Raw genomic sequence first — 23,343 nt, forward strand, 5'->3', positions numbered from 1 at the left:
CACGTTACTTTCTTTTTATTATAACAGTAGTAGTAGTTCGCCGGATATGCAAATACCAAAGTTTGACCTCGCCGACTCCGAAGACTCCGACAACGAGTACGAGCACGCGACGAAACGCGTAGCACTGCAGGACTCGAATATATCGCGTTACCACAAGGAGTTCCACGAGCTCGGTTTGATCGGGGCCGGTGAATTCGGCTCTGTGTACAAGTGCATCAATCGGTTGGACGGGTGTACGTACGCAGTCAAGAAGAGCATCAAGCCTGTAGCGGGCAGCACCAACGAGAAGAATGCGCTGAACGAGGTGTACGCGCATGCCGTGCTCGGCAAGCATCAGCACGTGGTCCGCTACTATTCTGCTTGGGCGGAGGACAATCACATGATCATCCAGAACGAATACTGCAACGGCGGCAGTCTAGCGGACATGATCCTCTCGATGCAGGAGCAGAAGCAGCATTTCAGCCAGGCGGAGATGCGCCAACTGCTGTTGCACGTGGCCGAAGGGCTGAGGTATATACACAGCGTGCAGCTTGTCCACATGGATATCAAGCCTGGCAACATCTTTATCACCAAGGAAAAAAAATTGCTCGCCATCAACTATGACTCCACCGATGACGGTTTCGACGAGGACGAGACCGTCGACGAGGAGATCACGTACAAGATCGGCGATCTCGGCCACGTCACTTCCATCAGCAATCCGCAGGTGGAGGAGGGCGATTGCAGATATCTTCCAACGGAGATTCTGCAAGAGGACTTTACTCATTTACCGAAAGCCGATATCTTTGCCCTAGGGCTGACCGTTTACGAAGCCGGTGGCGGTGGGCCTCTGCCGAAAAACGGACCCGCGTGGCACGACATTAGACAGGGGAAATTGCCAAACCTGCCACACTGCAGTCGCGAGCTGAACGACTTGTTGAAGGTGAGACCTTATTTCCAAAGTTTCAACGGCAAATAATTTTTCTGCCGATCTATCCGCTGTGTATAAGAGTCTTACATACAGCGGATAGGTCATTTTCCCAACAAAAATCATTGCTCTTCTTCTGACGTTTGCTGTTTTGTGTTATTTACAGCAAATGATTCATCCCAATCCGGAAGAGAGGCCATCGGCGATATCTTTGATGCAACACCGAGTCCTATGTCCGCTCGGGAAGAAAACCAAAGCGCAATTGCGAAGGGAATTGAACGCTGAAAAGCTCAAAAATGAAATCTTGTCCAAACGACTCCATGACGCGGCGTTGTACCTGAAGTCTATCACACCGAACGTTGTCGGAGAGGGTGGTAATAGCGACCGACAGTTGCGACCGATAGCCACCAGATTATCGTCATCCCGTATTATAGGCAAAAAAGTCAATCGTAGTAATAGCACTACGAACTTTTGAATCTTTTTCTCGTTGACTTTTGACACCGGTAGAGTTTCGGAAGGTGGAACTTGAGGGAGCGATCGTTTTCCTGAAGTCACCTTAACATGTGATACCGTATCTAGTTTCTTTTAAGTATGATTCCAGTAAAAAATAAGACGTTTATACACACCAGAATGCCGAATGAAATTACATACGATTGTAAAGAGCATTCCTCCCTATGATGATTATCTCCTGTAATACGATTGACGTTTATTATATAGCTGTAAACAACGTAATATCTTAGTACCCTTATACTATAATATGGTTGTGTATTTTTTTTTTCTTGAATTGTTATCGAAAACGAAATTTGTTAGTATACGAACGTGTAGCAAGCAAGTTTGGAGTCATTTTTTGGGGAGAGCGCTGAGGGAGCAAAGTTTGATTTAATCCAAGGTGTAATTTATGCTCGAATGTGACAAGATAGTATAATATTCGTAGAGTCGATTGGCATAAATTTTTTTTCTAAATTATGAAATGAAGCTGCATTATAGCAGGCTAATTTTGTGCAGTAAGAAAGTTTTTGAGGCCACTTGATATTCTTTCCTGTTTCAACGTTGATAGAATCTCTTGCGCTTATCGAGTGTTGTTTTTTTTTTTTAATACTGGGCTCTAAAACTTTCCTTATTTCAATATAAAGTTTTTTTTTTCATTAAAGTAATTTTATTCTATCTCGGTATGCAGTGCATGCGGAGTAATAAGTAAAAATCGCATGTAAGCGAATAAAGATAAACTATTTGTGTCTTTTACAATTTTTGCACGTTCAATATTTATATGTTATAAAATCTAATAGTTATCTCACTTTTCTCTCTCAGGAATTTAGGGTTTATAATCATTTTCTTAAACGTTTAAACGTTTTTCTTTTATACTTTATAAACAACGAACTTTTCCTTTTTGTAAAAATGACAATCCACGACTGAACAAGTACGTTCTAGTTGTATTAATAACAACGAAAATTGTTCTTATATCTTCTTAACCTGCTTTCGCTTGCTGATTGTAACGCTTTCTTTACAATCTCAATAACAATGCACGGACTATTTTGTATCTCGTAAAAAAAAAAACCAAAATTTACCTGTATAAAAATAATAAGTACGTCCATACACTTGTCTATCTTATTGTCTTTTTACTTCAGTCAGTATTTTGCCAAAAAAAATAATAGGAACGTCATTATTTATGCCTTTAAAATGTAAGCTTTAGCTATAGCGCGAAATCTCAGGTTGACGAGTATATTTTTCTACTGTAATATAACGTTTTATACAATGTGCCGTTTATTACTTAGCTGATCACAAAGTGGCTTTTATTATTCGTTATGAAGATACAAATTTTGCGTTACAATATTATGTAGACTATTGACAGCATGAATTTCATAATGTAGAAGAAACATTTGTTTATATTAATAATTCGTGACTTGTAATTTTCTATTTCATTAGAGATTAGCTAAGTATTAAAACTATGTAATATTTAGACAATACTATTTAATTTAGATAATCATTTACCGCTGTGCCTTTACGGCTTATGCCATAATATTGGAAACTAACGTTCCTTGTTATTTTTATCAGCATTTCTAACGACACGCATGTTTCCGTTAACTGCCAACTTCCGTTACAATCGCAAAATGATTTTATCAAATAATTTTGCCCGTATCTAATTCTGAAATAAGTGTTATTTAATCTTACAAAGTTAAACAGAGTAACAATCGGTTTATAAGATCACAGGCACGATATTCGATTTTATATAAGTGAAATTTAAGAAATAGGTTTTTAAGATCTTTTCGAAAAATACTAATTTTTACAGTAATTAGCATTTATTTAATAGCACCGGACAAATTAAAGAAATGCAAATTAATGCGCACGTTATATCAAGGATTATTTTAAATGTAAGCAACATATGTCAAGTTTAATTCTTTTTCTGTGATTAAAGATACTGCTAGAGAATCGATCGTTTTAATCAAATTTATCTTGTGCTGCTGTTTTATTTTGTAAATTTTGCTTCTTTGTTGAAAAAGAATATAAAGATAAGATCAGGCATGCTTTCTTACGCGTATTTATTATAGAATAATCCTTGACAGATATATGCACGCGTTTCTTTAATTTGTCTATCAAACTACTATTAAATAAGTGCTATAGTTATTATTACGAAACTTGGGGAACGATAAGATAATAAAATTAAAAACCTATTTCTTAAATTTTAGATTGAATATCTATTTGAAAGTGTCAAATTTCAACAAAGTTTCGTACGAAATAAAAATATGACACGAGCAATTGTCAACATACAAATAACAGTTTCCAATCGTGAATAACAAGTTGATGGTTCCTATGTTTTTCACATGCTGCTCTTTTTCCGCATATCGAAGCTTTTATTTCCACGGCGGAGAACAAATTGTTAATAATAGACATTCATGCTGCTCAGGTGATATGTTAGCATTTAGTTTGCAGGATTTTACTATATTTCCCAAAGATTGATGTTATCGTTAATATACACGTTGACTTCCGTAGATGTTTCTCTGACGCCAACTTCGTCACTCTGCCAAGTTGTAAAGCATGCTGATGTAATCCGAATTCTTAGTATTAATAAGGGGAAGCTTGTGAAAAGCGACTTGGGCGATTGTTTTCATCTGCTCCGAGCGAGTGAACTGTGTCACTATATAAAATAAAACAGCGTATTTTTTAAGATTAGCATCTTGAAAAAAAATCATACTGCTATCAAGAATATGCAACTGTCATTGTTAAAATTAGTACAAAATTTTGTACTAATTAGTATTTAAACTGTATGATTATATATCCATAAGACATAGTAACATCAAATTGTTTTGATTGATGCATTATTTTCTTATGTATCTTTTACACGAGTCGTTTGTATAATAAGCGTCTATTATAATTTAATGTGCTATTACAGAACGATAGAAATTAACAATATAGTGACGCAAAATATACGATTAATCGATTAATTTATAAATTGATTGAATGAACGAATTCAATGGATTTATTAATTTATATATTGATCGATTTTAATTCATGAACTAGATCAACAGAGATGATTTCAATATAATATAAGCAAAACGGAAGATTGTTAAACAATTATATTTTGTGTCTTTTATATTAAGATTTGTATCGTTTTATATAACAGTGTGACACATTCCAGTGTGATACCTTTGTTATACAAACGCATTATTTTTTACATTATTTTTCGCGTTACGCTCGGAAAAGATTAAAAAGAGCCGGTTAGTCGCATGTTACAAGCTCGTCTTGTAAGGTTTTTTTCTTATACTTTCGTTGATTCTAATGAACATAGCATGCCAGACAATATCTCCGTTTTATATAATACATCGCTGGTTATATATATACATATATATATATAATTAATAGATCGGACAATATATTCAACATATCTCCTGCTAGTTTGTCATACAATGTTATCTTTCCCCCTATTTTTTAACATAAAGAACCGAAAATCCTGCGCTTGTTTATCGAATGTGATACATGCGAAGGGGAAGTTTACACGATTTTTGTATGCATATTCGCATAATGTACCTAGTTTTAAGACGTTACTGTATTTATATATGAAAACAATTTTGAAAACGTCGCGTATGTCGAAAAATATATGCATGAATGTCTTTCTAAATGAAGAAGGGAAAGTGAAGTTCCACCAGCAGCAGGACGAACTTTAAGCGTGAACAAGTTCATATCCTGCTAAGTAAATACTTAGGCTTAAATTGTTTCAATTATTAATTAATTATTCAATTATTAATTATTATATTACTATAATTATTATTATTATTATTACGAATGATGATTAACTGATTGTTACGCTTTCCATTCTTACAATCTCTCCATCATGTAAGTCTAATATAAAGACCGTTACTTCGCGCAAGAGCTAACTTGAACAGTTTTCGGCGAGCACTGATAAACACTGGTGCTAGTTAACGTGTACAAATTAGCGGACTTGGCTCATCGGAGCCCTCCTATATGTAAAAATTGACAGTATCTTAGGGCGTGTGTCGGCTGATTTCACAACGAGCGTAATGCATCACATACTGTGATTCGATTGGATTGTTAATGTTATATGGTTTGCATTTCTTCATCATTGAATTTACTCCTACTGACATTTTGTGAGATAACACTTCAAAATTCAATAAAGGGAGAGAAAAGGAAAAATTGTATTACTGCGAGTGCTTAACGAAGAACGATTCGTCCTGACCTGCATGATGATCCATCCCATGATTTATCCCAGGAGACAACGAAACCGAGGATGTCCGTCGAGGATTCTCTCGCATAACGCTTTTCTAACGTGTACATCAATCATTGAGAAAGATTCAGAGTAAACTCGTTTCGGGGAGATCAACGTCGTTTCTTTCCTGTTGAACGCTTTTCTAACGTGCACAATCGTTGAGAAAGATTCAGAATAAAGTCGTTTCGGGGAGATTAGCGTCGTTTCTTTCCTATTGAAATAAAAGTGGCACAGTTCCATGACGTATATCAAATTGACTTTGGATCTGTTTACGTTCCGGATACTTTGTTTTTCTACAGTAGAAAGTATCTTACCATTTTTAATTTTTTGTCATGCGAGAGTGAACGGGCCAGAAATAAAATTCGGATTTTTTTGCCTGATAGGTGATCGCATTAAGCTCATCCAACATTCCCAATTGAGGATCTAAAAAAGAGACTTTCGTGAATACATATAATCCGTAAAGATTCTCTAATTTTTCCCCTCCTTGAAGTGGAACCTTTACTTCGATAAAATCTAACTTAATGGTTAAACCCTTAATGTCAACAATTGACAGCTTAAAAACTAAGTACAACGAAAAGGGCGACAAGGAATTTGTTCTACAATTATTAATACAATTAAATATAATAGATATTAAAGGGTGAGAGAGAGCTTACTTGCTTTTGTCGATCGCGCCGGTTAACAGATATATATGCCAGTTATGAAGTAACTTTGTTTTTGTTTCTGCTTCGGAAGGACCCGAGTCTGACATTCTAAATCTAAATAATTACCTGTTAAAATGAATCATCGAGGCTTTCTATTTTCAAACACGCGCTGCCTATAAAATTATGACACCCCTGGCGAAAAGGTTTTTCATATTGTAGATTTATGAAAAATTCTAAAAAGACGTCAAATTTTTCGGATACTAATTAGATAAGGATTTTTGAAATATTTCGGTATCTATATATGTGTAAACAATACATCGATTTCTACAAAAATATGTTAGCGAGAAAAATCTGAAATATTCTGTTATAATTTTGTCTGAGTTTTTTTTTAATATTTCAATTCATGTAAAAAAAAATCTTAAAATTTTCATAGAAATTCTAATAAATAATGTGAAAAATTTCGAGATATTTTTCCATCGGGGAGAAACTGCACGATTTATGCTTGTTACGTCTGTGGTCATCTTACGTCACTCGTATCCATGGAAACGTTTCGTTGGTCTCGTCTGCTGTCGTCTGCTCGTCTGCTGATCCCGTCACTCCTGGTGATTCCTGGTTCCTGGTCGTTCCTGCCTCGGAGATGTCACGGAAGGTCGTGGCCCTCGTTCACCTTTGGCCGGTGCAGTTCCGTTAATTTGAAGGAGGAGCCTCAAAATTAAACGAAGATCAATAATAATAATTCTACGCGAACCGTGTCGCCGAACAATAGATAACCTTCAATGTCGTAAATAATTCCGCATGTTATTACGTCTGCGAAAGCTACTTTTCACGACGAGTTTTTCCTTCTTAGATTCACAAATATATATATAGCTCGCAATGTTTTCGTTATATTTTTGTCAACTATAGACTATGTACGATAGTGGTGTAACGATAATGCATGTAACGGTTACGCAATACTAATGGCTGTCAAATAAATAATCTTCTGTGTACGAAAAGAATTCCCTTATTCAATTGGCACCAATTTCAATTCCTCGAATATGTCATAAGAGGATAATCCTGTGCGACACGTTATCTTTTTTTATACTCGTTCCATCACTTTCAGATATACGCTTTCATTTAGCACATCGAGAGGATAGAGGATCGTATAGAATAAGTCACCAAGATCGGCGCTTGTGTTTCTAAATTGTTTATAATTGGGCACGTTTTTACAAGAGTCTATGTCAATCTCTAGTATTAATTCTCTTTTGCGTAATACTCTTTTTTTATCTGCAACAAAATTCGAACATCAGATGTATGAAAATATCATAAGAATCTACATTAGAATTATTTCTACCTCTTGCGGTAATGCTGTTTTTTTATCTGCAACAAAATTCGAACGATCAGAATATGAGAATATCACAAGAATCTATATTGAAGTGATTTCTATCCTGCTTTAATTAATTACAATTACTGGTAATTAATGGGATGCATTTGCAGCAAGTTTCTTCCAGTTTTTCATCTACCGACATTTTATGCATCTTGTTTCTAAGAATGTTATTTTCAATGTTGTTCCAATCGACAAGATTGATGGGGATACAGCTACGGCATCAATTAACTTAAATTATTTGAATACAATTTGTATGATTAGAATATAATAGCCAGAAATGAACTTATGCTAAATGCTGTCTTAAAGTTGAAGAGTTAATTTCACATTTCTCTTTGCTCTTTTCACCTCATTGAAAATGGTTTCTGTAGAGCCTGAAAATTTTAGCTTTCACGCATGCTTCTTTAGGTAAGATTATCAAAGATGATTATTACTTTATAACTTTATTAATTCAATATGCTAGTAATGTCTCTACTGTAAGATGCTGATGGAGAAAAATATAATCTATTGTTCGTTTTATTTAGGTGCGTTTCGAAATAATTTGAAATGTGTGTAAAGATCAATCCGCATCCGAGGAAGAAAACTGGTCTTTTCTATCGATATGGATATGTACTCTTAATGCTCGCATGCATGATATTTGCGACTATTCAACCGCATATTGGCGGAACGAATGGTAAATCGGTTTTCTAGACTTCAATGCATAGTTTAATAAAGAAAAGAGAAACCATATTATGTACAGAAAGAATTCTTGCTGTATTTCTATCATATCAATTGAGATAATAGTGCATTAATGTTACGGTATTGCGTTTTCCGTTTCAGGTCTGATCAACGGTAACTTTATTATTCGCTATTTCGCTGTGCCTTTAACGTACTTGGAAGCTGGATTATTATGCGATCCCAAATCTCTTTACTCGACGCTGAAGAACGGCTATCTTCTGACATTTGTGATGGTTTTCGTGTACATTTTGATGCCCTCTCTAGCACGACTCGGGACGTATCTGTTGATGACCTATGCGAAAGTTAATGTGTGGCTACTCAAAGGAATGGAGGTGATCCAAAACATTTTTATAATCCGCAATTAATTAATCTCCCTTTAACGCACGATAGAGAGATGCTAAATGGTGGCTCTATAATACTTGTAATACTTTTCTTACTTATATAGCTGCAAGTGATAAAGCAATTGTTATATATTTCAGGTCCTTTACTGCATGCCACCGCCATTCAGTACGGGACTTGCCTTGTGCCGTTTGGCACAGGCTGATTTGCCCACGAGCGTAATTACCACCCTCGTTTCGCACTTTGGAGGATTATTCTTATCTCCTATTTTACTATATCTAATGGTAAATCCTTTTACCCACAAGAAATATGTTTTTCTTATTGGAACACATTATATGTGTTCTAACAGTCTATCATTTACCTTTACGTATTTATGTTTATACTGTTCTAGCATACATTTACAATTAGAGTTTATTTTTTTGAATAGCTATTCTGAAAGACTATAAGATGTCGTAAATAATTTCTTTTAACAGTTAGGGACATCTACTCCACCACTAGTCGGAATTAACATCAGAGAGACTATATACAGCACGCTTATTCCATTGGGGACGGGTATCGTTCTACGGGCATTCGTACTGAAAAACAGATGCTTGAACGTTAATACGAGTTGGTTTTCCCAAGGTTTGTTGCTAGCAATAGCGTATCACTGGTTTTGCGACGCCGTACTGGCAGATGCTTCATCATTGCAAGCGGTGGATATACTGTTCTGCGTACTCATCAGTAAGTTATTTAGCTTGTATTTAATCTCTCGAATAACAACCACATCCAGCATATTTAACGCTACATGTATCTTTTCAAGCATGCCTGGGCCAGCTCCTTCTTAGTAGTCTATGCTGGATCTTGTGCTCCCAGTGGTTGCCGCGGGATATTCTTCTGGCTGCGTTATTTACCAGCACTCACAAATCCGTTAGTCTCGGCGGTTGGATCTTGCGTGGAGCGTATCACGGCTCAGCTCATGGGCCAGCAGTGAATTTGCCATTAACGATATTACCCGTTGCACAATTGTTGTTAGGTAGTTTGTTAGCCAGCTGGCTGGCTCCATAAGAAAAAAAAAAAGTTATAAAGTGGTCTTACTTACAAATGCCTACATTCGTTTTATAGAGAGATATCATTGTATCTTCCAAGCTTACCGTTTGTATAAGATGTACGATAATTAGCATTCCGTTTTTTTTGCTTTATCTTCGAATCCTGAAAGGAATGACTCGTAAAAATTATTACAGATCAATTTTAAGAGATATTTAATCAATCTGGAGTATTAAAAGTTTATTTAATAAAGTATATTATAGACAGAAAATAGATAAATTGAATAAATATATCGGTATCAACATCTTTATAAATTTTTTAAAGGTGTAACTAGTTAAGCACAATGCTGTAATGTAGAGAATCACTTTTACATTTCACCAAATAATTTGTATTCGCTCGTTAATGAAATTACTAGGAATGATTACGTTTTGGAACCGAGTAATTTTCCATACGAATATTTATATGTTATTTATGATCGTTATATATCGTGTAATTCAATACTTACCTTGAAACTGGATGGAATGGTTTGTAAGAATGATGTATTACTGTTTTGATCTGGATTGAAAGAATTTATGTAAATAATGCGCGAAATATTTCATATCTATATAAATCTCATTGCATTTTTCAGCAATCTAATCCATTGACATCTTTTAAAAAGAAACAATAAAGATGATACATTGTACTGCTCATTATTACAAGAACCGTTTTAAATAGGTACAATAGATAAAAGTCAACAGCCAATCGAGCGAGATGTTACGACTTACGATTGAATTATATAATATAGAGATACCTATTTATATTATATAAATTACAAATATAGTTTCCTCATCTTCGAATGAAAAAGTTCTGGATATCCTCGAAATTACAAGCTCCTACTTATCCTAAGTCCGTCTACCATGTTAACGAGCCTTCAAAATAACAAGAGCTAGGAAAAACAATTCGAGTTCTACGTATAAAAGAAGAGGACTTGTGAAACTCAGAATGACAGGTGTTTCTTTTTTTTTTATCTTCCCATACAAAACATAGCGACTTTATTCTACAAATAATAGGGATAAATTTTGTTCAATTATTCCTGTTCGAAAAACTTGCGTGTTGATTCACTTATCCTTCTTTTTCCTTTCTCTATTTATGTTGCGCCACTTAATGTGATACGTCGTACCGTCACTGGTGCGCACATTTATAGTATATTCAATAATATTAACAAATAGTGTAACACTCATGATAACGCTGATGAGCATGATGTAATTCGATTCCTTCGTGTAAATCATGGCAATAGACGCATCAAACGGCGGTGCAGCAATGTAGGCGTAAGTACCAGGTCGCGTTCGACGATCGGCCCGGATGGTCACGCAGTCGTTACATTTGACACCAAGCTCCTGTCACAAATGGCGCTGACGCTGACGCCGATGCTGCTATCGCCGCCAGCTACGCGACTCCCCGTCCTCGTCTTCTTCCTCCTCGTTCTCTTCTAAGAGAAACGCCTCCGTGCCCTGGAAAAATTGACATCTTTAACGCTTGAAGAACCAACAGACGATATGGAGATGCTCTTATCGTAGAATATTTATGTTAATTAAATTTTTACTGCACAAAAGAAACGGCATGCTGTATCAGTGCTGCGTTTTATGTAAATTTCAGACAAATAACAAAAATTCTTTCTATTAAATATCTTCTTGCCTATTTGCGAAATAATAAAAGTCGTAGGAAAATCTTCTTGATCGATATAAACCCTAAAATATCTGAAAAAATTAAAATTCTAAATTCTCATATATCATCAGAGAATATTTCTTCATTTTTTAAATAACTTATTTGTACATTCTACTTAAACGGACTATTATTTTTATCAAAGTCGGAATTATACAAGTCTTATGTTTACCTCTAAGTCGATATCCTCGTCTGCAGTAGGTGCAGTTTGTTCGGAACGCGATGAGAGCTGTATAGATGCGCTCGAATTAGTAGCTCCTCCACGATGTAGATGATGGCCGGACACCCAAGTTATTGATAACAATCTGTCTTGAAATGTGCGTCCTTTCACTAGGGCTACCTCAGCCTCTTTCCTCGATTTGAAATTGATAACGATCGAAGGTGTCGCGTCGTCGACTATTTGATTTACTATTTCACCAAATTGCTGAAGCACAAGAGAAATTGGCAACATTAATTGCACGTCGTGTGCTTGTTGAAATGTCAATGAAAAGGATACATGGAGCCTTAAATTATAAATTTGTAACAAATGTGCAATGCCAAACTGTTGGTTACCAGAAGAATAACAATATTACACATTGATCTTAATGTTTCTACTGACAAAGAATAAGTTTTATGAAAAATAATTAAACATTCAAGAAATACAGATACGTACATACAAGATCTTTTTGTATCTCTTATTTTTGAGCGATAAAAAAATCGCTGTACAAATATTACGAATGCATAAATCTTACTTGAAAATGCGCTAGGACCTCCGCCTTTTCTTCAGTTTCATAACCGGAGACTAGAAGACTCGTTGGCCGGTGATCCACCGAGACATGAGCGAAACTTCCTCTGCCGCGGCCCCTGAAAGACAGCGCGGTGCCGCGTGCGACCCGGCTGACTTTCGTGCCTCTACCCACGCCGGGATTCGTGTTCAAACCCAACGCGGCCGCCTGAGCTCGAAGTTCGTTCAATCTCTTCTGCAACTCGCCAGCGTCTTGGCCTTCTTGTTGCGCGGTCATTAAATCTAACTCGGCGTCCAGGATCTCCTTCTGCGCCTGCTCCCTAGATTTCACCTGCGACTTGTTACCGCCAATCTGGCCGTTCGCGGCCAAATCCTTACGCAAATTGTCGACCGACTGCTGCATAGCCTTTATCGTCGGCATGATCGATTCCTTTTGTTCCGGATTCTTTTCAGCCTTGTCAATCAGTGCACGCAATTCAATCAGATGCTTGTCCAGCAATTCTTGTTTCCTCTTGCGCAGATCGGCGGTCAGCTTTATCGCCTCCTTACGCTTCTCCTCTTGCTTCTTCTTTAGCGTTTCCTTAGCCGCTAACATCTCTTGCGTTTTCTTTATCGCGAGAACTTTGTCTTCTCGAGTAGGAACAACGGCAGCTTTAGGTGAAGTCGGAACCAAGGTTTGCGTGACTTGTTCCTCGGTCGAACGACGCGTGGGAACGTACTCGTTATCTTCGGTTTTCGCCGGTAATGTTATCGCGGCGCCTAGTCTTTCTTTCACAGAGGGACGGCATCCTGAAAACAATAAAATTCTTCGTTACTAAGTCACGCTCGACATTTTAACGTCTACAATATTTATTGTGGATAATAAAAGATGCGCTATCTTACCCGGTGGCACATTTTCGATTGCTCCACCAGCCGCATTATTATTGACGTTATTATGCCAAAATACTTTAATAAATCTATTATTCAACACAGCCTCTGTGCTTCTGTAAGCAGACTTTGCTTCGGTTGGCAACTGGAAGGTAACCAACGCTGCCTCAGGATCGCCGCCGAAATTAACTTGGATATTTACAATTTTACCGAATTTGGAAAAATGATTATTTAATTGTGTTATGTTGTTTAAGCTTCGTGGAACCTTTTTCAGTTCCAGAGAGCAATTGGCCGGGTTATGCACTACTCTCTGTTTCGGTCCCAGACGATTAAAGTCAAATGCTTGTTTGCGTTTCAGCGGATTGCTCTGGGTGTGGGTGATTTCCGACGAATTTGTGTGGGGAATAACCGGCACACTGATCAGTTCTCTTTGTCCCCTGCCGTAAATCCCAGGCGCAGGTTGCGGATGTCTACCCCATGGCATTCGTGGCTCCATGCTAGGTGCGTCCGGATTATATTCTGCGAAAACATCTAACACATTTAATTCGTTACATTTAAAAAAATATGAAATACCGTGTTTATAACTGTAATGCTATAATACACGATTGTAATACAGCTTTATAGCTATTCTTTCTTTTTTAATTCGTCGATCTTAGAGTTATAAAATGTATTAAGAGTTCACACAATTCGGAGCTAATACTTTAAATTAATTGGTTAAAAATTGTCAATTTTGTAATTTTCATTAATGCCACTTTTAATAACACGTACAGTCAAAAATGTAGTTTTCCTCTTTAAAAAAATATTGCTTTATCATGATATATTAAATTATTGAAACAATTACAAGATGGAAATACATACCCATATTAGAATGGTGGTTTCTTAAGTGAGGTGGTGGTAAACTGGCAAGAGGGAGATGTGGCGGTGGTGGATTACCGTTAGGACCCTGCGGTGGTTCTGGTACCGTGGCCACTGGAACTGTTCCTGGAGCTTGAGCACTATGCGGTCCGAAACTCAAAACACGACTAAGTGCCACATCTTCCAGTACAACTGGGTCTGTGCCGTGATCATAGGGACAAAGATCTCCCCTCATGCAGTATCCCTTTTCTACAAACATAAATATAAAAGAGATAACGAGTGATATCTAAATATAATGCCATTTAAAAGAAACATATTTCTTGTGACTTTGAGTCATTTTATTTTCACTGTCAGTTTAAACTTTTAAAGAAACGGCAATTTTTTTTAAACGCAATAGTTATTCTTCTAAATGGTCCAGATACATACCGTCAAAGTCTCTGCAACGTCTCTTTGCTTGTTGTTGAAAAGAACTTGTCTGATTATTTGGAATACTACTCGCGACAGCGACAACACTTTGTATCGATTGACTAGTCGTAGACAGCCTCATGTCTACATCTCCGTGATTACTATCTTGTGTTGGTGTACCACCACCAGGACTGCCCTCGGTTCGATCCGTTCTATCTACCTCTATCCTTTCGAAGCGATCGATCTTCTTCCGTTCTATTGATCTTGAACGCGATCGGGATCGAAGCGGCGTTGGAGATCTGTTTCTGAATCTTGCTCGATGATCGCGACTGTCTGGACCGTCGCGTATTCTAGGTCGTATCGGTGATGAACTGCGACTCCTAGTACGTCTAAAAAATAAAAATACATAGTGTACATAGATATCCAAGGACCTGTTTTTAAAGACTCTAAGGAAATGGAAATTCGATAGTTAATTGAAAGGAAACAAAGAAGTATCTTAATAAATATTAAACAGTCTGATATACGCAACGCTCAGCGTTGATGTAACTACAACTATTAGCAAGGTTTTTTCCCTCAAAACATTAAGAGAAAAATAATCAGACTCGCGATTTATGATAAAAGTTTTTGTGGAAATTTTCATCAAATTTCATTAAATATTTAAAAAACAAATACATGAAATATACGCACCTGCGATCATGTCGTCTGGTACTCATCGGTGGGGATTCGTTTCGCCATGGGCGACTTCTATCTCTTTCTCTATCACGTCGAATGTGTTCTCTACTTCTGGATCTACGTCTGTCCCTTTCCCATGATCGTGATCGTGATCGTGTTCTCGATCTCATTCGTCCACTCCTATATTTTACACAGTATAATAGAAAAGCTAGTATTATTAAGACTTAATATGCTAAAATTCTTGTACTTTTTAACTCTTCTTTGTTTCATATAAGCTTTAAACATTGAATAAATAAGCGGTTCGTATAAGCATTGAATTATATAGAAATTTTATACTTTACTTTAAACGTAGAGAAAAGATTACCTGCTTCGAGATCGTTTTTCCTTTTCTTTATCCTTATCTGAATCAGATTTTCTAGTCTCGCGTTTACTAATTACAGCAGGTGCGGATCCATTAATTTGAAGTGGGACAGGCGGGTTCGTAATTATAGGTACTAGTGGAATTGTTGCATCCATTACTTTCTCCGTTGATGATGGTACAATTGGGGCGGGTGGATTTACGCCGGGTGGTGTCCCACCACCATCAGGCTCACTCTTAGGCGGTGGGAGCACGTACTCTTGAGTCTCTAACGTCTTGAAGAGCAATTCCACAAAGTTTTTGGTTTCTGGAAACGATGCAACGCATTTTTAATGTCAGAAAAGAAATAGATCATCAGATTTCCAATTTACATTATCGAATATTTTGTATAAACGTACCGTGTTGTAGAAACACATCCAGCTGCTCGACCATACAGCCACGTAGTTCCTCCAAAGTTTTGTCTTTCTTGACCAACGCATAGACATATTTGGCTAGAGCAGCAGGATCTGCATCGCACCTAATAAAGAAAAATAAATTATTTAGTAATAGGCATTTATTGTAAAAAAAAAGAGAAAAATGCTTCTACTATATAAATACTTGAAGTTTATTCAAAAATGTAAATATTATAAAACTTAATCTCTAAGACACTATATTAATTAAATATAAAATTCTTTTATGCATAAATATTTGATCGAATTCAATGATGCTGTTAGCAAAAGATACTTCTTTTTATTATAATTAAAATGTACAAAATAATTAATTATAAAATACTATTATGCAAAAGTAAGATAAAAATATATATAAAGATGTTCTAATTTAAATAAAATTAACATATATTACTTGTACTTGGAATAAAGCAAGAGAAAACATAAAGCACGTATAAAACAATGTTCATTATTCCATGTTCAATATTTTCCTTAATTTAAGCATATTTGCATTATCTAAATCAGATTTTACTGGGCATGTCAATTACTTGCTTTTTTTTTAGTAACCCATTTACATTTTGCTTTTACTTCTTTACTGTTTCAACTCCATTAATCATAATCCTATATGATCTACAGTTAATCTATAACCTACAGTTTGTTGAAAATTATACACATTAAAAAACTTTCCTTCTTCAGGAAAGAATTCCAAGAGTTTATTCTAAATTAAATGATATAAAACCCCTAAGTTATAACATAACTGCAAAGTGAAAAGTATTTTATACTATGCACCAATTGTAGCATTGCGATGCAAACAGGTCGTTAAATATATGTACTTTGTAGAACTTAACGAAAACAAAGCTTATATTAATCAGAAATTAGTTTTCAGTTCCCCTTATGCAGTTGAAGTATAAATTATACCATATTTATATCGAAAATAAATGTTTGTTCCGCCAATAATGTTTAACCAAAAATAATATATTCAAATCGACAACAATTGGTAAAAAACATACATAAACTTCACAACGTTTCAACCCAGGTTTCGGGTCCTTAACAAGTGATCTAACAAAACAAAATAAAGCATGGGTTGAAACATGAAGTTTATGTATATTTTTTGCCAATTGTTGTCGATTTGAATATATTATTTTCATATTTATATCTCCAAGGTAAAAGTGTACTTCTTTTTTAAAGCGACTACGTAGAATCAATCAAATGTCAACGTGATCAAGTGGCAAGTTAGTACATAGTTCATCTATAAGATCAGAATTATACATATATAAAAAAAAACACTCAAAGCATGCCAATACCTAATGTCACTCGATGAAATAACTTTCTAATCGTCTCATTCGCTGTGGGACACAAGCAAACTACAGTCACCTACAGTCATCCCAAATGAAATTATCAAAACAAGAATACCAAATCTTCATTTGCTCAATTCAACACAAATCCCTTTGCGACGTATTAAACAAGGGACCAACAAATAATACCGTGATACGGTCCCAGAATTTAATATTCGCAACTACAACGTCAACAAATCGTTTACGAGAAAGAGACGGTTATCTCAGTGGAAGAGATCCACTCGTCTCCCACTAGACTCGGCTAGACGAAGCTGTGGCAGCGCGCTGGTGCGAGCGAAGACAGGAAGCTGCGGGTGCTCGTACTGCTCGTGCAGGGGATGGGCAGGAGGGTGCGGGAGCGGCAGTCGGCGATGCAACCCCCCGTGTAAATACCGTGTCGTCGCACGGGGACTGGAGAACGGAGACTGTGGGAACTGGAGAGATTGGAGAGCGCGGCCGCAGCCACATGTACGGCCATTTACGAGTACACACATACGCGCGCGGAGTGGTGCACTCTGGCTCACGGGGGAGAGCGCGGACTTGGCCTACTTACAGCGGCTCCAGCACGGTGGTGAGCCACGCCTTGAACTGGTCCGGATTGTTGATTATCATCCTCGGCGGGTGCCGCGTCACGGTCGGGCATAGAAGGCCTTCGCGGACACGCGTCAGTCACACGGAGTGCCACAAGCGAGCGTGAAGTCAGTACCCTCCTAGGTAAAGACAGTCGCCATTCTGAAATCAGTCGCTGTTGCACTGGCACGGGGCAGTCGCGCTTACGTAGAAGGCGCCCGCTGTCCGTCGCGAGGAAACGTCGCGGGATTCGCGGGAACAGCTGCTGCCGCGTTCGGATCGCGCTCGGAGATGTCGCTGACGTCCGCCAATAGGAGAGGCCGAATAGGACGATCAGGCCCGATCGTCACGATATGCCTGTAAAAAAAAAAAACAATTTAATTAGAAATTAAACTATTTAAACAATTTAATTAATAATTATTAAATTTATAATTGTTTCAAGAACCGTAATATAGGCTCCCTTGAAATGAGGTGACAATTACAAAAGTGAAGAAATTTACTAGAGCAGTTACGCATTTCATTGGTCGAAAGCTAGTAAATCTGTTTCACTTTTGTAATTTTCTAGAAACTCGGGAACTTCTCTATTTTGTAGCCAATCAGTACGATCTGCTGCTGCTTTTCACTGCCCATGAAATTTCACCTTTAGAAAATTTCTAGCAAGTTACTAAACTTTCCTACAAATTACTCAACTTTTCTAGAAATTACTTAGTAATTTTCAAGAAATTACTAAACTGCTGCTCACTGCTGCAGCATTTCACTGCCCATGAAAACCTACCTTTAGGCTACCGCAAAGGATATGCCAGAAGACAACCAATCGTCTTCCGCACATTTCTCGCTAGTCGCGGATTGGCCGGCGGGATGATGCGCGATAAGCTGAAGCTGCGCGAACAAGCTTGTTTGTGTCTCGTCGCAGCATCCCTTGCATTCTCGTGCATTCTCGTGACCTCGTGTGTTTGTTTGATCACGCGAAGGTTCTAGAAGATTGAGGGCTGCGGATTTCACATTTTGAGTTCAACGTTCTTGATGTTCTGATCGAGTAATAAGCGTACGATGGACGCAGGCGAGAAAATTGAGAGCTCCACAACTAAGAACGACGAGGTAAGTACGAATAATACGAATAAATTGATGTGAATGTATGTAACCGCGAGAGAAGAGATCGTGATGAGAATAACGCTCGTGATGTTTCGTAGATGCCTAAACCAAAGATAAAACACGATTGGTATCAAACGGAGAGTCACGTGTTCGTGACGATACTCGCCAAGAATGTGGAAAACGAGAGTATTAATTACGGAGAAAAGACCGTAAGTATCTTCATCGACTTGTGTCTCTTTCTCTCTCTGCTAGCACGTGATAAGGGAGTTTCGAGGGGCGGGAGGGGGTTTCGACTTCTTATTAAAAATGGGAATTCCACCTTTTAAGCGAGGTATATGTGGGATGAAGGCTGAGCCGGAATCAAACCACGGACCTTTGAGTTACTCTCGAAGCCAAAGAGCTACGCGTCATCCCAGGGAGTTTTGAACTACAGCATAGGCTACGTTCGCTTTGAGTACTTTCGTGCTGAAAGCGTCATTCTATCTTTATTGCTGATTGCATTTCGAAAAAAGATGGAGTTATTCTTTCAGCAAAAAAGGGTCCGGAGCGAACACAGCTATAATATCTCATAGTGACTCTAAGACTGATCTACTTGATGCTACAAATGCTTCAAAGTGTTCGATTGATCAATCAGGGCAAAGAAATATACTTTAAAGCATTTGTAGTCAAGCTAATACTCAAAGTATTTGGTTATTTAAATATCTCGAGTATTATTTGGATAACCGTGTACTTCGAGTACTAGCTTGAGATATCTCAAGATTCTCATATAATATTTTACAGATTGTGGTAAATGTTAATGAAAAGGAAGCTAAGTAAAATTTTGAACAAATTGTAAAATACAACTTTTACCATGTTACAAATTTGTTTTTCAGCTAAGTGTTTCAGCGAAGTTACCATCCGGCAATGAATATAGTTTAGAGTTGGATTTGGCTAACTTTATAGTGGCGGAAGAATGTTCGCACAAGGTAATGCCGTCCAAGATAGAAATTAAACTGAAGAAACGGGATGACATTAGATGGATGGTACTAGACGGTGAGCCAGTTCAATCTAACGTGAAACCTATACCGAACGGTAAGTTGTAAATCCATTACTTCATCGAAAGATGTTTAAAATAAGATATAAATGCCAAACGATAAAATGTGAGACAAAAACGTGATATTTGTTTGGAAAAATGCTTGAAAAATAATATTAGAATTTATTAATTTACTTATTTCGTTAACAATGTGTCTAATAATTATAATTTTTTATGATGCAATAAGACATTTAAACCTCTATCTTGTGTCATTTAGTTGCTGTATATTTCTTCCGCAATGTCACGATTGATACTATATGTATACAGATAATCATGTTTTTTAAAATCATGCGTATTGTTCCAGAAATACTTCAAGCTGGCACACAAGCGTCTAATGGCACACAAGCGCCTAAGTATCCAACCTCCTGTAAGATATCCAGAGATTGGGATAAGGTGGAAAAGGAAATATTGAAAGAGGAGGCAGCGGAACAAAATGTGGGTGATGCTGCGGTGAATACTCTTTTCCAAAGCATATACGGTAACGGATCCGATGAAGTGAGACGTGCGATGAACAAGTCCTTTGTAAGTACAATGTTCATCGTTGACAAATTAAATAGTAACAAAAGAAATTGCAGTTGCCTTGTGAAACAATTTGCCTCTTTTTTTTTAATAAACTTAAACTTTTAATATAAAACAGGTAAATTGACGAAGATATTTGTATGTTTGCAAGTAAAAATCAATATGCTTGAAGCCATTTGTATAGCGAGATCCTGAATTTCTCTCCTAAAGACGACAATTAATTAGAAATTAACTTATACAAATGCATACATCTAAAACATGGTGAATGTAACGAATGAAAATGACACATTTGTAAGAAATATTTCATTTATAATATATTTCATTTATAATATACAGATAGAATCGGGCGGCACTGTCTTAAGCACTAATTGGGGAGAAGTAGGACAAAAACCGGTTCAGAGAAGACCACCAGATGGAATGGAGTGGAAATCTTGGGACTCATAATTAGAATGATTTCTTTACATTTTCATCGTTTCTTTTCATCATATACAATTATCACGTTCGATCCTTAATTACCACATCTATCGATTGTATATTTTACTAATGTAAAAACAAAGGTAAACATATATTGATATTTACTTGAGAGTTTCCGTTATACAATGACTTAATAATATAATTTGCAGTTTTCAAAATTTAATTTAAAATACATTTGGTCTTGTAATGAAATGTACAAAATTATTAACATTTGCTTATACATTTAATCTTTATATAACATTTCAATTTATCTAGATAATTTACAGTTATAATTGCAAAACACTTATAATACATACGGCATCTTAGTAAAAATAAATTCCTCACACACAAGTTTACAAGTTTTTATAATAAATAGAGAATGCACAACAGAACGGCAAGTATACAATAAGTATAGCTTTTATCACCTCACGAAAGAAAACTTTGTGCTTTACTCCTCATGTTTACTTCTACTATTGAGATCTTAAAATCTCGGGTACTCTCGCAACTCGTGCGTTCGCGTAAAAGAGTCACGGTCTCGCGTATTTGGCGCGAGACCGTGTCTCTTGATTAATAGCGTCTTTTATATTCTCAGGTTTTAATATATGTTACCGATTATCACATATTTTAATAAACGTTTTATTACAAATAAGAAAAAAAACCGTAATACTCGTATTTTAGTTTGTGTGTCTGAGTAATTTTAAATTTTTAACGATGTATAAATGATGTATAAATGACTTGCGTTACTTATAAAAAATATACGATCCACATGCATAAATACCTCTCTTGATATAACTCGCTCCTGAAATTAACAAACTTGCTGAATACTTGGCGGAAGTCACGAGGATATTAGACGTATTAAATTGATTGCTTTGTTTGTCTGAAGCTATCGCGTTTTCCTGCTTTTTACCAATATCTGCTAATTGTTGGGAAACCGTAGTATTGAGTGACTGCAATATATTTTTAACGTTAGACAGTTCGTTCATATGAGTTTGAAGTAACGACTCATTCCTTTCTCGCGCTACCTCTATGGTCGTTCGCACGTCTTGTATCCTCCTGTTATTAAGTATCATTGAACCGATCAATGATACAATCGCTAGTAGGGCGGAGGCGATGATAGACAAATACTTGTATTTCTGCGCGTTTAAGTTTTGGCTAACGTGATAGTCTTTTATCGCCGTTGCCAGCTGCGTGAAATTGTCCCGCTCCTCTTTCTCGGACAACTCCAGCTGGTTCATAACTTTCTTTTGTTCCTGCAAAGACTTGTGTTCCACCATTGTTAATTGCACGTATTTGGGATCGTCTCGCCTCGTCTGAATTAATTCCGCATAGATTTCTTGCAGTTTGGAAGTGATGGCCGTTAATTCTTTATTCAGGGTCCTCCTGCTGTCCTGACAGTCGAAGAGCTTATTCTGAAGAGCAATCACCTGCGTTCTGGCTGCTTCAACCGTGTCCATTCCCGTTACTTGGTTGTACCATTGCCACCATTTTACGATTTTTCCTGGCAATGGTCCGCTCGGCTCTAATGCCCTTGCATTCAAATCTTGCATTATGATAGCCTGGTCATTAAGTTTCTGCAACATAAAAGTTAATCTTATGTAACAGTTGTCTTACGTATTGCATACAGAGAGAGAGCTGCAACTCCAACTACAAAATATCCTCCCTTTTCAATGAAGAATTCAGATTGTCGGGTGAATTTAAAATTGAATTTTCTCTTTAATCAAAATGTAAATCCAACTTGAATTTCGAGCAATTAATAATTGAAAGTAAAAAGGCTTTGATAAAGTTTTAGGTCTAACTTAGACATAACTTTTGTCTAACATTGTTTGTAACAATATTGAACGAGAAAAGTAAAAACTACAGAAATATATTATGAAACAAACGATGACTTCGTAAAATTTGATAAAAATCTGAAAAGCTCGTTGATAAATCGCGAGATAATTTTATGTAAATACATAAGGCAATGTAGAGAATTCAAAAAGAATATTTTGCATCGTCACTTGTCCCTGAAACGAGGGACAAGTGATTGACAGGTTGATCTCAGAGATTTTATCAGAAATCCAGTGTTCGTCAAAGAACACCGGATTGCAACGAAATGAAAACGCTCTTAAATCCGTGATGTTTATTGCTTACTTTCGCAACGATATTGTACTTTTCAGTCGCGATACTCTGCGCATCGGCGAGCTTGCTCTGCGCTTTTCCCGCGGCATCTTTTACAATCCCCTTCGCATTGCCGAGCACGATGTATCTCTTCATTTGCTCGTTTACCAGCTTCATCAACTGCCGGTAGTGCTCCATCATTGTGTCAGACGGACAATGCGACGGGGTTGAATTAAAACTGGATTATACACCCCGGACGAATACTGGCAGAATTGAAAATAGAGACTAACTCAATCCTAGTTTTGAACCCTGATCCATCTGGAGTCTAACCTAGCTTGACATAACCTCCAACCCGCACCCTGCGCCTTGACGCGGTAAAAGAATGGTCGGCCTGTATTGTTCGGCAGACAAGCAGTTTAGAGTTTAGATTGCATTCCGATATTAATATTCATACGCTATACCATTTCCAGCACCAACAATTAATATGGCTAACAC

The 23,343-nt window shown here is 36.9% G+C and overlaps 5 protein-coding genes across 10 annotated transcripts in view; 3 read left to right on the top strand and 2 right to left on the bottom strand.

The window, feature by feature from the left end:
- LOC112462507 (wee1-like protein kinase) overlaps positions 1-2,505 on the top strand; it is a 5,522-nt gene extending 3,017 nt beyond the window's left edge. For both annotated transcript variants that reach the window (XM_025028311.1, XM_025028312.1), the window contains exons 3-4: positions 28-919; positions 1,071-2,505. In XM_025028311.1, the coding sequence (XP_024884079.1) occupies positions 28-919; positions 1,071-1,379 (1,201 nt within the window). In that variant the 3' untranslated portion in view covers positions 1,380-2,505. The remainder of the gene's footprint in view (positions 1-27; positions 920-1,070) is intronic.
- A 4,327-nt stretch (positions 2,506-6,832) lies between these two features.
- Positions 6,833-9,956, top strand: LOC112462508 (sodium/bile acid cotransporter 7-like). 3 transcript variants are annotated; one of them, XM_025028314.1, is made up of 6 exons: positions 6,833-7,046; positions 8,150-8,298; positions 8,445-8,674; positions 8,822-8,965; positions 9,155-9,401; positions 9,481-9,725. In XM_025028314.1, the coding sequence occupies exons 2-6, from the start codon at positions 8,172-8,174 to the stop codon at positions 9,723-9,725; spliced, it is 993 nt and encodes a 330-aa protein (XP_024884082.1). In that variant the 5' UTR covers positions 6,833-7,046; positions 8,150-8,171. The 3 variants fall into 3 exon arrangements, with proteins under 3 accessions (XP_024884082.1, XP_024884081.1, XP_024884083.1); XM_025028313.1 differs by lacking the exon at positions 6,833-7,046 and adding an exon at positions 7,996-8,033; XM_025028315.1 differs by lacking the exon at positions 6,833-7,046 and having other exon boundaries at positions 8,172-8,298; positions 9,481-9,956.
- A 296-nt stretch (positions 9,957-10,252) lies between these two features.
- LOC112462506 (RNA-binding protein 26) lies at positions 10,253-17,805 on the bottom strand. Of its 2 annotated transcripts, none has more exons than XM_025028309.1 (10): positions 17,599-17,805; positions 15,685-15,803; positions 15,293-15,593; positions 14,944-15,108; positions 14,278-14,645; positions 13,855-14,100; positions 13,012-13,527; positions 12,137-12,918; positions 11,578-11,829; positions 10,253-11,194 (listed from the first exon to the last, which is right to left on the bottom strand). In XM_025028309.1, the coding sequence occupies exons 1-10, from the start codon at positions 17,655-17,657 to the stop codon at positions 11,117-11,119; spliced, it is 2,886 nt and encodes a 961-aa protein (XP_024884077.1). In that variant the 5' UTR covers positions 17,658-17,805; the 3' UTR covers positions 10,253-11,116. The 2 variants fall into 2 exon arrangements, with proteins under 2 accessions (XP_024884077.1, XP_024884078.1); XM_025028310.1 differs by having other exon boundaries at positions 13,012-13,515; positions 17,599-17,804.
- Positions 17,806-18,507: 702 nt separating this feature from the next.
- On the top strand, positions 18,508-21,526 carry LOC112462530 (protein SGT1 homolog). The gene is made up of 5 exons (XM_025028358.1): positions 18,508-18,713; positions 18,806-18,916; positions 19,580-19,778; positions 20,084-20,301; positions 20,635-21,526. The coding sequence occupies exons 1-5, from the start codon at positions 18,666-18,668 to the stop codon at positions 20,740-20,742; spliced, it is 684 nt and encodes a 227-aa protein (XP_024884126.1). The 5' UTR covers positions 18,508-18,665; the 3' UTR covers positions 20,743-21,526.
- Positions 21,470-23,306, bottom strand: LOC112462529 (coiled-coil domain-containing protein 51-like). Of its 2 annotated transcripts, XM_025028357.1 has the most exons (3): positions 22,882-23,306; positions 21,774-22,322; positions 21,470-21,698 (listed from the first exon to the last, which is right to left on the bottom strand). In XM_025028357.1, exons 1-3 carry the CDS (start codon positions 23,047-23,049, stop codon positions 21,492-21,494), a joined length of 924 nt encoding a protein of 307 aa, XP_024884125.1. In that variant the 5' UTR covers positions 23,050-23,306; the 3' UTR covers positions 21,470-21,491. The 2 variants fall into 2 exon arrangements, with proteins under 2 accessions (XP_024884125.1, XP_024884124.1); XM_025028356.1 differs by having other exon boundaries at positions 21,470-22,322.
- Between the last annotated feature and the right edge of the window lie 37 nt (positions 23,307-23,343).

Source organism: Temnothorax curvispinosus, unplaced genomic scaffold (assembly GCF_003070985.1).
Source record: "Temnothorax curvispinosus isolate PA1 unplaced genomic scaffold, ASM307098v1 QBEX01012496.1, whole genome shotgun sequence".
Taxonomy (NCBI): Eukaryota; Metazoa; Arthropoda; class Insecta; order Hymenoptera; family Formicidae; genus Temnothorax; species Temnothorax curvispinosus.